General features: G+C 36.0%; 1 protein-coding gene across 1 annotated transcript in view; it reads left to right on the top strand.

Moving 5' to 3' along the window:
- LOC146528167 (uncharacterized) overlaps window positions 1-13545 on the top strand; it is a 38231-nt gene that overhangs the window by 10291 nt on the left and 14395 nt on the right. The window contains exons 2-7 of the mRNA XM_085204593.1: window positions 1427-2549; window positions 10168-10858; window positions 11091-11221; window positions 12253-12473; window positions 12778-12929; window positions 13237-13502. Coding sequence (XP_085060719.1) covers window positions 1434-2549; window positions 10168-10858; window positions 11091-11221; window positions 12253-12473; window positions 12778-12929; window positions 13237-13502 — 2577 coding nt within the window. The 5' untranslated portion in view covers window positions 1427-1433. The remainder of the gene's footprint in view (window positions 1-1426; window positions 2550-10167; window positions 10859-11090; window positions 11222-12252; window positions 12474-12777; window positions 12930-13236; window positions 13503-13545) is intronic.

A 13545-nucleotide genomic window follows, 5' to 3' on the forward strand; every position in this document is an offset into this window, starting at 1 on the left:
GTCGTAAATTATTCTATATTTGTCTATTACCAAATATTCGTTGCCAAACAAAAGACTTAGTGATACGTAATCACTTTTTTTAAGTTCGTCTTTCTCGCATATAGCAGAGTAAGCAGATATAACAGTTCAGACAGGCTACAGCAGGGAAAGAAGGGGGTAACTGGTGTTTAGAATTCCGTTCCACATGGCCGCTGAATTTTCGAGACATTGCAACTTAAGTGACTCTTGCTTTGTCTTCTAACCAAAACAAGGAAATGAAAATAATTCATTACCCTGAGTGGGAATTGAACCCAAAGGGGTCGCATTTACGGTCAGGCTAATTAATACTTATTATAACAAATTCCTTATAATTATAATAATTATGACATCAAATAAGAAACAAGATTTTGTTTGTGATGCCCATAGAGAATGCCTACAATTTTATTATAATCGCACCCACCCTTTTAAGGTAATCGCACCTAATATGGTCTAGTCATTATTTATAACATATCGTCATTGCTCAGTAGGATATCTAGTTATATTTTCTAGCTTCATACTGTATTCCGTATATTTAGATTTAGGAACCTGGGAACCTAGATACTTGGTTCGTAATATAATTTTGTCGCCAAATTCTGAACGCATTTATTGTGTGTTAAGTAAATTGACAAACAATTATTGTAATAAAGCTAAAAATCTTAAGCCTTGCTTATATATATTATTGCCATATACAATACGCTTATTTATTTTCATTTGATATAAAAGGGGTGAAATTTGTTCGTACGTAAAATATAAAAAAGATCCCTTTACACTACCACTTAACCAAAGTGGACAAACGTCATCTTCCAACGTCATAAATTGTAATTAATGAATCGTTTTCCCCAGAAATTATTAATGAGAGGTCGAAGATCAATAACAATCATATATAATATGTCAATAGTTATAAGCATTTAAGCAAACTTTATAAACAGTAAATTTCGAAAAAATATACTAAATTCGACTCTATGGCTTTAGGAATAAAGATTAAGAATTGTTTTCCGCCATACTTTACGTTGTTTTATTATTATACGCCCTTGAACTATTCTTTGGTATTCAATGATGGTACTAAAAAAAAATTTGACGAGTTGTTTAAAGTAAAATTTTGTTTGCATGATTTTTTTTGATTATCACTTCGTTTAGGGTTCCTTGGGCTATAAAAATATTCATTTTTTGTACATAGTTTCATCCCGGATATAACAGGTTAGTGTTGCGATACTCTATTCCCACACACCGCCCAACTTTTAACACTTTGCGTGCTAAGTAGTGGAACTCCCGTTTGGTTTTCGTAAGAAAATAATTGGAGTGGATATCGAACCCACAACCGCCACGAGTACAGTGAGGCTGTGTCGCTGTGTCACGACGACCTCATAATATTTAGAAATAATAATCAATGTTGTTATTTTTGTTTCAGGTATAAAATGAAGCCACTACTCAAAACAGTGGTGGCACTAAGCCTGTTATTAGCAGTCCATGCCCTCCCAGAAAACATTGAAGATGTTAAAGAATTGCCACAATCGAAAGAACCCGTAGTCGAAGCTGAAGAATCAGAACCCCAAGCCAGGGTGGAGCGCTGTACTACCTGCACATCATTGAACATTAAATTGAAATCACCTAGAGAAGTCTTTGCAGCCCTGAAAGCCTTACCAGGGGCTGAAGTCCACACACAGCAGTCATTCCAAGGTTGCTCCTCTGATAAAGGATGCGCTGGACTTAAAATTAAAGATGGAAACATAATCGAACGCTTTGGTAATGTCGATGCTTTTAACGCAGCTGCAGCAGCTGACGTCAACAATGAATTTAGCTTCCAAGCAGCTGGTTTTGGTAACAATGTATTCGAAGGCTTAGATAACCCACCTTTTTGGTGGATGAACCAAGACTCACCGTTCAAGGCCGGAGGTGCCAGTGGAAGTTTTGAAAAATTCAGTAAATCATCAAGCTCTAGCTTTTCTGGTGGCGGCGCTGGTGGTATAGCTGGTGGTGTCGCTGGTGCCTTGGACTTGGGTGCCAATCCATTCTTAAATGGCGATTTCTCCAAATTAGCTGCTGATATTAAGCCATCATACCAATCTTCAGCATTCGAGTCCTCATACAGTACATCCAATAACGGCGAAGTAGATCTGTCCAAAAATCCATTCCTGACCGGCGGTTTCAAAGCTGGTCAAGGATTCCAGAGTGCTTTCGAGGCTAATGCAGCTGCACAAAAATTTGGGGTTGGTGCCGCTGCACAAAATTTCGGTGCTGGAGGTTTTGTATCCGGGAATAAGGCAGTCAATGGTTACGTGGGTTCATCTCCCGCACCCTTCGTCCCAGTAAGCGCCAACGTAAACCTGATCCAAAATGGAAAGGCAGATTTCGACTTTCAACAACAACAACAAACACAACAGAATATCGACGAAATTTTCCAAAGTTCTGGAAACGTTGGTGTAGAAGCCCAAGTTGGTGATTTGGAGCAAACTTGTTCTGCTGACGGCTATTCTTGTGTCCTGAAGTCCCTATGCAACAATGGCGTTGCTTTTGTGCAAGTGAAAGTTAAGGTTAGTAGCTAGTTTTTTAACTACTTAAGTTAAGTTTCCTACCTCTCATCAGCAGAACCGCCTTCTGAGCTTGCGGTAGCTCTATGTTTATTCAACGTATCACAAAAATAATCGCTTAAATAAACAATATTTTAAATTGAATTAAAAAAATAATTTTGACATAATTTTCTCAACATCATTTTTTTAAATGCAACTCGCGATTTTATCATAAATCGTGATAACCTTTGAGATTTGGGCTCCAAAGTGTTTGACCTTCATTTACGCGACAACCAAACATGCCAATTGTGTAGGTGACATAACTAGTTCTGTTCACTGTTGTTATCGTAATACTTTTCTTGTTAGTCATGATTTCCTCTTTTGAAAATTAGATGGTTATTGTATACGGGAAAAGGCGTGACAGTATCACGCTTTTTCTCGCATTTTGCAGGGTAGGATAAGTGTTAGTGAATTTTAAATAACTTTCTATAGGTTTTAGAAGAAAATGCTACCATTAAAATAGGGAACAAACTTTTGTGGTGCGCCACGATGCGTGCTTCGCGGGATGTATCGTAAATCTGAAATTACGATATGTATTAAATTACCGATGTCTGAACATATAGTAGTTAAAAGTAATTGCACGCTCTATCCCAAATTTAGCACAGTAGGAACAGAGGAAACCTAGTTTAACTGGCGGAACTCAACGCTGTGATTTGTCTTATTACTAGAGCCAAACAATTAAAATAATTCATTTCGCGAAAAATGATCGAATCCACAACTGTGGAGTTTACAGTTAGATGCTGTGCCGTTCGACTGTGATTTTTTTAATATATAATTAAATATGAGTAAACATAAAATATACATTAGATTTTTCAACAATCAATCAAAGTCTATTAAAATTTACAATAATGTGATATCGACCTTAACATCACAAATAAAAAAATAAATTAACCAAACATACACACACGACCTTTGCATATTATTAAAAACATATATTTTGTTAGACCGCAGCGCAGGCAGGTTAGGAAGTATATTATTCATACAATAAGTCATAATCATTATTTGGAAGCTACCGTGGCGCAGTGCTACGGCATCTGACTGCAAACGCAACGGTTGTGGGTTCGATCTCAGAGGAATGATTTTTTTTACCTTCACCATGTATCTGCATTTAGTGGAATAGGCGGAGGGAACTTGGGAACTTGATTTAAGACACTCCTTTCATCACCATCTCAGTAGAGCGTCTGCCTGTAAGCCCGACGATTGTGGATTCAAGTCACACTAAGAGGAAATAATAATTTCTTGTAACAAGATAAAGTACAGCGTTAAGTTTCGCTAATAAATAACCAATGTCTCGAAAATTGAGTAGTGCGTAGGGTAAGAAATATCTTAACACTAGGTTCCGTTTGTCCACCCTGCTGTTTGCGGGATACAGCGTGAAGCTATGAAAAAATATAATTAATAATGCACGTACGGGTGTATGTATGCAGGTGCATATATGTAAATGTCAAGGACGCGAAGCAGGATCTTAGAAATGATTACGGGTAGAAATTACCTTTTTTTTTTCTCTTTTTTTGTCTGGTCAAATTTCAAATGTCAACTTTTTCGGTCTGTCTAGTTTTTTTCTTGAACTCCTTATTCGGTTTCGCATTTTGGTTGTTCCTATTAATTATTTATCGATGTAAGAAGAGTAATAAGTTGGAAATTAGCTTTAAAATATGTAAATGTCTATAAAACTCTGCCGTTGCTGAGTTGTCGTTGTTTCATCTGTGCGGTAGACAATGCACAATGCACAGTGCATATATAAAACGTACCAAACTTAGTGGTACTAGACCACCTTGTCTATTTTCCTGGGAAAAGTTGGACTTTTCATTTCAATTTCAGTTGAATTGAAAATGTAATGTTATATTTGTTTTTTCTTATGACAATTTACGGATTTTCTTACATTTTCCGATGTAATCGAAAAGTTTGTGGAAAACCATTCTGCCCACTTTCGGTAATCTGAAATTCAACACCACACGAGCGTATGTTTTTTCCTCTTATTCGATAAAGCCCGGTTATAACAGAAAGGAGCGAGTAATACTTAGGATTTGGTTACCTTTACTTACACCACTATACTGAAAATATCGTAAAACTAAGTAGCTTCTCCAAATGAATGATAGACTATTTCAGAAAACATTTGAAAATGACAAGGAATTTTAAATAAAGACGAGGATTTTTTTTAAATCTTCTAACTTGTATTAAAAATTGACTACTTAGCCAAATTAGTTTTTTAATAATTTAAATTATTTATTAACATTATGTCAGAATAGTCAGTCCATTGATATTTTTTCATATAATTACTTGGTTTTAAAAATATATTAAACTAAAAAAAAGATAAATAAATAATAATCAGTTTCACATTGTATTCCGCACATAGTAGGGTAGGCAGAGACAACCTAGAGTTAAGACACTCCGTTCCCCAATAAGAGAACAAAAATACAGATGCTACATATATTCTTAATGATGAGGCTGATTGTAAAGGCAATGGTTGCGAGTTGCCAATGGGGGAATGACTTATTTTCATTTTCCCGCTCCGGTAACAAGACAAAAGCGTGGCGATGAACTCGGACTCTCGATGCGCAATGTCTCGAATATTCAGTGATAAGAGGGCAACGGAATGTCTTAGAGCTAGGTTCCCTCTGCCTACCTTGCTATGCTATATGCGTGATACTGCATGAAGCAAAAAAAAAACAAAATATTACAAAGCTTAATTCAATGAAAGTCCGCATTTTTCATATTGTTTTCGGCATTCTCAGCTACTTGTGGAACAGGTTTTAGCATCTTGAGGTCACTTACGCAATACGTGGACGGGTATTTAAAATAATATGACGCCATCTCGGCGCAGTTGGACAGTGTCCAACTGTATACGTGATGGTCGTAGGTTCGATCTACACGAAGTGTGAGTGGCGTAACTCAACGCCATGCTTCGTCTTCCAAAGTGATAATTAATTAGTGGTCAGAATCTGTTATTACTTATATTGATAGCGTAAAAAGCTTAAATTATTAAGTTGGTTCTTAGGGGAGCACTGATCGGAGATTTTATCGAAATACCGACGGGAACGGGAAGTAACGGGAAAGAAAAACGTATCTCTTTCTTTCGCTTCACGCTGTATTCCAAATAAAACAGTTCAGATGGTTAAAATGATTCTAAGGGTAATGGAATGTTCATTTCTCGATGTCTTAAAAACGAAACAGAAAATAACGAGATTATACCTCTTTTCATTTTTTGTTTCTGTTTCCCGTATATAGTAAGTACGGTAGACAGAAGGAATCTAATATTAAGACACTCCGTTTTCCACTGTCCACCTCTAATTTTCAATACGTTGCATGTTACGTGGCGGAATTTAACGCCGCGTTTTATTTTCCAGAGCGTGGTCATGAAAATAATTCATTCTCCAGAGTTGGGATCGAGCCCACAAGTAAGATACTGTGCCACGAATGCGTAGATAGATTAGAAATTGAACCTTTAGAAAAGGTAACATTTATATTAGAATGTCGTCACACATAGTTGAATATTTAAACTTATTATGTTAATATATGATGTGTGTTGAGCAACGCAAAGAGAACTTTTACGACGGAATGTACGGTTAGGATGTAAAAAATATTTCTTTAAAATTTAATAAAGTAAAATTTATGAGAAAAAATGTAGTATACAAGTTATTACTTTTGCACTAGTTTCTACCAATAATTGTTTAAAACAACAAAAAAAATACGCTTTTCTAAGCCAAACATTTAACGCATGGCTTAGTAGTCAGAACGGTTTTGAAAAGGCGCAAATTGGAGTCCAGCTGAGTTCAATATTTGTGTGCACTTACTATATTTTTTCTCTAAATGTGTTGGAAAAAACCCTACTTACACTATTAATATTGATCATCGTTTTTTGTCCGACAAATCACGATGACGTCAATAGTCATCTTTATAAATGAATATTAGAAAATATAAAAATCACATAATGATTGCCATTTTCTTCCTGCCTCTACCCTGCTTTATCAAAAAATTGAAACATGAAAAAGTCAGTCAAACTGACAGATTGCAATAAAACCTTTCATAAGGCAATTTAGCGTAGAAAAAAGGGAAAAAAATCAATATTCTATCTATAAATAAACCTATACTTTAAATCGATAGCCACAAGATTATTATGTAATACAAAAAAAAAATGACATGTAAATTATTAATTATTAAAAAAAATAACAATACACAATCGTTTTCTCACGAATAATGACGTGTTATTATGTGGCTGCGTTTTTCCGTTATTAAAATTTAATTGTTGTACGGAACTAGAGCGTATGGCTCTAGACGCGAAGGTTGTAGGTTCGATTCCACCTCGAGAGTTCCACCTGAATTATTTTCATTTCTTCTCTTTCGTAACAAAACGTGTTGAAAGGTGTTGAATTAACGGAGTGTTTTCACACTAGACATACCTGCTATATCTGAATTCGAAATAACATATACCTAAAGAAATAAGATCTTCTCTTTAAAGATCGTAACTTAACGGGATAATTTTAAATTTTAACCATCTCCTAAAAATCTATTTTAAAACAACCTTTTGTCCTTTTCCCCAAGCTTTCACTTCCGAGATTTGATTTTTTTTTAGCTTCCCATGGTATCCCGCATATAGCAGGATAGTACTGTATTCAATTTACTATCGTGTGAAGTTGAAGGAATTTGTTCGTTCATTGCAAAATCTCTAAAAGGACTTAAAGAGATTTATATTTAAGATTTACATATTACATGAGCTTGATGCATATCTACGACAGTAGCTAAGTTCATACTTGAAGTGGCTCTATTTGATTGCTGATAAGAGCATTTCTGCATACGAATGAGTTATTTTCGCAACTTCACGCTGTATCCCGCAAAAAGCAACCCTGCCTTGAGGCAGAGAGGGAACGTAGTGTAATTCCCCCGACTGGACATCGAACCCACAACCGTCGCGTTTACAGTCGCACCAAAACAGCAAATCATAAAATTGAGTATGAAAAATGGGCAGAGAGTAAAGAACAGTATCTATCTACACATAAAACTGTTCCCTTACTCAATAACTGACAGACAACACAGCCGGAACTACGCGGCGTAGAACACTGAACTCTTCTACGTGGGTCAGGGTCATTAGAAAGTGTAGGGGAATATACTAAGAGAGGGAACCTGGGAACCTGATGCTAAGAAGTTTTCATTCCACATTCACCGCGCAATTCTGGAGGCAAGGCGTAGGTATTGAGTGACGGAATACTGAGAAATGAAGAATTAGAGAAAATTACTTGGAAAACGAAAAAATATCTATTTTTTTACTTTACATATTAAAATCCACATAAACAAAGTGGCGGGCGTTGACTAGTAATGTATAAGAACTTCTTAAGCATTTAACTAGGTGCTCTTTAACCTACTGTGATTTACTTTAATATAGCGTCGACATTTGTAATACATCGTGTTCGAAAATGTTGATATTTTATATGAAACAACCAATTGGCGTAGTTCTTAATAAGTTTAGACTGCCTTAACACTAGGTTCCCAGGTTACGTCTGCCTACCCTGCGTGATAAAGGGGAACTCACCCATGCCTTTAATTATATATTTACACTTTAATGTCTTTTAGAACCTTAACTAAAGTTAAATATAAATCACTAAATGTCAGTCGATTACAAAACTTATCTCATTATTTACGCTCTGTCCAGTTAAATTTTATATAGCGTTTTGTAATATGTCACTGTATTTTACGTTATTGAGGCTTGGGGAGCCTCAGTCTGAGTAAGAGGTTATAGGTTCAATTTCTATATAGTTTTATTTAATTAAACTAAATAGCTTCATGTTGTGTTCCGGATGTAGTAGAGTAAGCAGAGGGAACCTAGTGTTACGAAAGCCGCTCCCCACTTTCCAACCAATTTTTAGACATAGTGTTGAGTGATGGTACTAAACGCCGTGCTTTGTCTTGTACTAGAGCGAGGAAATGAAAATAACTTGATTTTCCGAATGGGAATCGAACTTCACGTATATGTATGTAATTCTATAATTACTTTTTATGTTAGCAATACAGAGACATGCACTGGGAAACTAATATTAAGCATGCAGTTTTCTTGTATCTCGTACGCGTAAATTAAGTCGCTGAGTATCTTCAGCTTGTTGAAAATATTTCAGTTTCTTTCGTTTCTTCTTTTTAAATCAAGTATAATATGCTGTATACCACATGTAGGAGGATATGCAAGGGGAACCTTATTTGAAGTTCCTCGCACATCACTCAACTTTCGAGACATAGCGTATTGAGTTACGGAACCCAACGCCGCGCTCACCATATCATAACCACCATATCATAACAGCTGACAGTATGTCAGACACCACTAGCACTCTCTGACGTGGCAGAGTTAGAGCCTGTATTTGGACATCGATTAATCAAAATACGTAATGTTTGAATGACAATACACGTTTCTTAACACCTATTGATTCGTACTTGTGACCCGTAGAATCGTGTATAACGTTACGCAGTGTACTGTCATTGTAGGCTATGGCATTTTGATATTATGTTACTCTCTAGAAAAAAATATGGAGAAATATTTAATTTTTAACGGGGCTGGATTTAAACCGCACCTTTTGGAAATCTAACTTCTTCTACACCAATTTTTTTCTTTTTTAAGAGTGGAATGTTAAAAAAACTTAATTACACTAAAAACACTCTTTCAGCGTGCAAAGTCAGTCAGTCAAATTTTCGCACAATTTTCAAGACAATGTGTTGAGTAGTGGAATTTAGCTCCACACTTCGTCTAATAACCAGGGCGAGAAAATAAACGCAATAAATGTATTATCGGGAATGCCCGAAGTGGGAATCAAACACGTAATCGTCACATTTACTGTGCTAAGCTTGCTGCCCCTGCGCCACGACGCGACGGTCTCAGAAACACGTAATAAAAATATATGCCGTTTTATTTGTTCATATTCAAGCAAAAAAGAATATCTATTTCTTTATATTAAAGTTTCCTTTACATTTTCGGTACAAAATTATAAAATAAAACATGTGAAAATTTAACAAGCTCGTTACATAGAACAGTAGATAGTGATTGGTCTATCTTGTAACACCTTTGAATATCTTCACATTGCATCCAAAAATAGTGGTGCGTACACTAACACGCACCACTATTTTTGGATAACCATTTGTTTTCATCATTGAAAATGACATAAATTTAATAAAGATTAAATCGAATGGGATCCATGCATGCACGTTGCATATATTTGCATATATATATTTACATATATATAGGTACTAAGCTCAATTTTCAATTCCTAGCACGTTTTATAGCTACGCTTATTGAATTTGCTTTGAAACGTTATGATTGTATTACATCTTAATAATGATCGTAAAAGGGTAAAATATCAATACTAGCGACCATTTGAAAGTATGGCACATCACTATTAAGAATAAAAGCTTAGACCGAGTGGCTGTAAACGCAGCGGTTGTGGGATCGATTCCCCTATTAAAGTATTGTTTTTTTTTTATTTCTCCGCTCTGGTAACAAAGTAAGACGTTGAGTAGTTTACTAAAAAAACTTTACTTTACTAGAAAAATCTATGAAAAAATTAATGAAACAAATTTTCTTAAAACAATTTTTTCTTTGTTACAGAAACAATATTGCAACGTGCGTACTGAGATTTGCTGCAGAATAGAAGTGGCTCTCGCCAGCAGCCAAGGATCCTTTGCAAACCAAGGATCCGTACTGTCTGGACAAGCTGGATACGGCGTAGCTTCCTCAATCGGGAAGGGAGCTTATGGTTCAACTGCCTCTATCGGTTCTGGAATAGGAGCTGTGAGCAGAGGCTCAGTAGGATATGGTGCCGGATCCACCTTGGCCCCGACAACTTCAAGATTTAATGCCAACGGATTTAAATCCTCTGGCACAAACTTCATCGAAACCGACGCTCTTTCTGCTGGCAGCGAAGTAGCTGGCGTATATCGACCTGGAGCTATCGGGTCCAATTTGAAACCTGGCATCCCTTACCTTCCTCCCGTTGATAATCCCAAGAGTGGCACCAATATTGTAAGCTCCACAGTTTTCCCTACTCCCACTTTTGTGACATCGCCTAGGCCTATTATCACTACAGGCAGACCTACCTACTTGCCTCCCGTATCCTCAACTTCAGCTCCAGGATATCTTCCACCTATCGGTGAACAGACGATCAATAGAGAAACTATTGTTCCACCAAGTCCAAATTACGAAGAAGGCTCCATAATTTTGGATGAGAATAGACCACCAAGGATAAAGCCTACTCCAATTCCAGTCCCAGTGCCAGTACCAGTGCCGGTGCCAGTGCCAAGTAAGTTTATTTAAACTTAGTAGTTATATTTTTCCCCGAGTGGGAATCAAACCCACATCTACAGCAACAATAATATTTTACAAAATTGTATAATATCGGTGAAAATTTAAATCATTTTTTTCTTATTTTCACATTGTGTCAAAGAGAATGTTGTAACCATTATGTTTACATTTTTTGTTTAGTAATTTTTAATAACAGCTTAAATTTAATTATTATAAATATCCATTATCAGGCGATATCCCAGCCGGTTGTGCTGCTGCTCTTAAATGCACACCCATCGAGTTCTGTACCGCTGAGGGAGTCATATCCAACACCACCGTCATACTGACCAGAGATCAAGATGCTTATAGAGTACCTCTTACTGTAAGTATTTCAATTGTTGCTCGAAACCCAATAAAAAATTACGTGACTTTTATGGAATGTCTATTTAGGCTTAATATTAAAAATCTGAAAATTTTGCGACCACACTATCGAAGCTAAGGCTAAAAGCTATAAATTTGAGGCTACGTTTTTTTTACGGCCTCATCTTTCAAACATTACATTGACACAATCCGCGATGGCGAGAAGTCGATGTGAGGCCACAGTAAACGTTTTAAAAAGACTGCCCTTTCCGACAAATGCTAAAAGTCAACGGAAACAATAAAAAGTTTTATAGGTTTTAGGTTTTAACCAGTTATAGTAATGCGAGTATAAACATTTTGACCTTTTTAGTTATTAAGGCAGGATGTAAACTTGTTTCACTAGATCATCTATATTCTAGACGTTAAAGACATTTGGATCTCAATTTGATCTAACCTAGATCTAAGTACTTGAAATTCTTGCATAAATTTTTACTAAAAATATTGCATATATACATATGTATGTAATATATGAATATATATTTTTAGCAAGAATATTGAAGTATCTGAAGTCTGAGGCTGGAGTACCATAAGTTCATAACGTTAGGTACCCTCTATCTACGCTCTTATTTGCTAAATACGACGTGAAGTAGGGTAGCATGCAAATACACAAGAACTTGTTCTTGTAGTCTAATAACATCGAAGTGGTCGAGTACATGTATGCAAATTACAAATGATCTTTAAAAATAAACGTAAAACCATTCTATTTGTTCAATGATATCACCAAGACGTGAGAAGATTTGCCAAAGCTGACCGATGAGTTATAATTTTTGTGAATTTTAAAATATGGAGGTTATCAGTTTGTATTCCAAGTCTGGGCAGAGTCCAATTTTTTTTAAATCAGTTATTCGACGAGTAAACAGACGTAGTTAAAAAATTGCGATATTAAGTTCTGCCTATTTGGAGTTGGCGTGGAAGAAAAATTTTAATGAATTTAATAAGTCCTTATAATTAATATATAAAAAATTTAAGATAAAACTTAATATATGCCCACAGGACTGCAGGGACATTGAAACTGGTCGTATCGGCAAGTGCTGTCGCGACCCATTCTACACTGATCCCTGGCCAACGAACCAGCTAGGTAAATGGGTTCCCGGAGTTTTCGGTGGAAACGATGGCAAATACGTACCTGATAGCCGCGTCAGTCCCAATAACATCCAACCAACCATTACAGCAAGGCCTCCAGTTACAGGATCTCTACTATTGAATAATTTCATGTAAGTTTTGAAAAGAGATGGTTTTTTTTGTAGAATCAGCTTAGCAAGACAAAGAGAGGCTTTAAGTACAGGCAACTTAACACGCAATGTCTGGAAAAGTAAGGAACAGGTTTCTTAACACTTAGTTCTCTCTGCCAATCCTAAGATGGTAGATGCTATAATAAGATATTACTTTTATCTTAATAACATTGGTCATCCAACTTCAAATCAATATTCGCGAAAATTTCGAACTGGCAAATAATATTAATCACATTTTTAAGTACAAAACTTTATTTTTTTTTTCTCAATAAACAAATTTCTACAGGTCGACCAAACCACCTGTTTCTCCATTCAATCCCAACCAAGTTTCTGGATTTCCTTCATCCACTCCCTTCCCTGTCAAGGGTCAGTTTGGACAAGGAGGAGTCGGTATTTATAGCCAAGGAGGCCAAGGACAATTTGGTATTGCTGGACAAGGTAGGTTTATAAATCTTTAAATCAATCAACAAAACGATATCGAAAACCAATTTTGTATGCAAATCATTTAAAATGATTATTTAAAGTGTTACGAACAAATATACACATATGTATATTATGATGACAAAACGATTGAAAGCATAATTTATATCAAAAAACTAAATATAAATAAATGTTTTTCTCACAATGAGCAAAAAGATTTTAAAAATATTTAAAAGCCATTTTAGTTATTTTCTTATTATAATAATCGATCATTGTTTAACGAAAAATGTATAAATAAATCTTATAATAAGATAATTTGGTTCAGGATCACAAGTCAACACCGCCATCCAAAAGGGACAAGGACAGATTAGGAAGCAAGGTCAAGGTCAATTTGTGAGTCAAGGCCAAGGAAGCGCCATTAGCCAAGGTTTTGGTACTGGCATCCGTCAGGGACAAGGTGTTGGTGTTGTCCAGGGGCAAGGAGTACGCCAACAAGGTGGATTTGTATCACAGGGACAGGGTGCCGTTGTATCCCAGGGCGTCGGGCAGTATGGTGTTGGAGGACAAGGAACCATAGGAGTGCAAGGCCAGGTAAACATCTAAAACTATAATATTTATGTTTTTATTAGTTTTT

The sequence above is a fragment of the Heliconius melpomene genome, chromosome 20 (genome assembly GCF_056956725.1).
Source record: "Heliconius melpomene rosina isolate 202511_hmr_F chromosome 20, ASM5695672v1, whole genome shotgun sequence".
NCBI lineage: Eukaryota > Metazoa > Arthropoda > Insecta > Lepidoptera > Nymphalidae > Heliconius > Heliconius melpomene.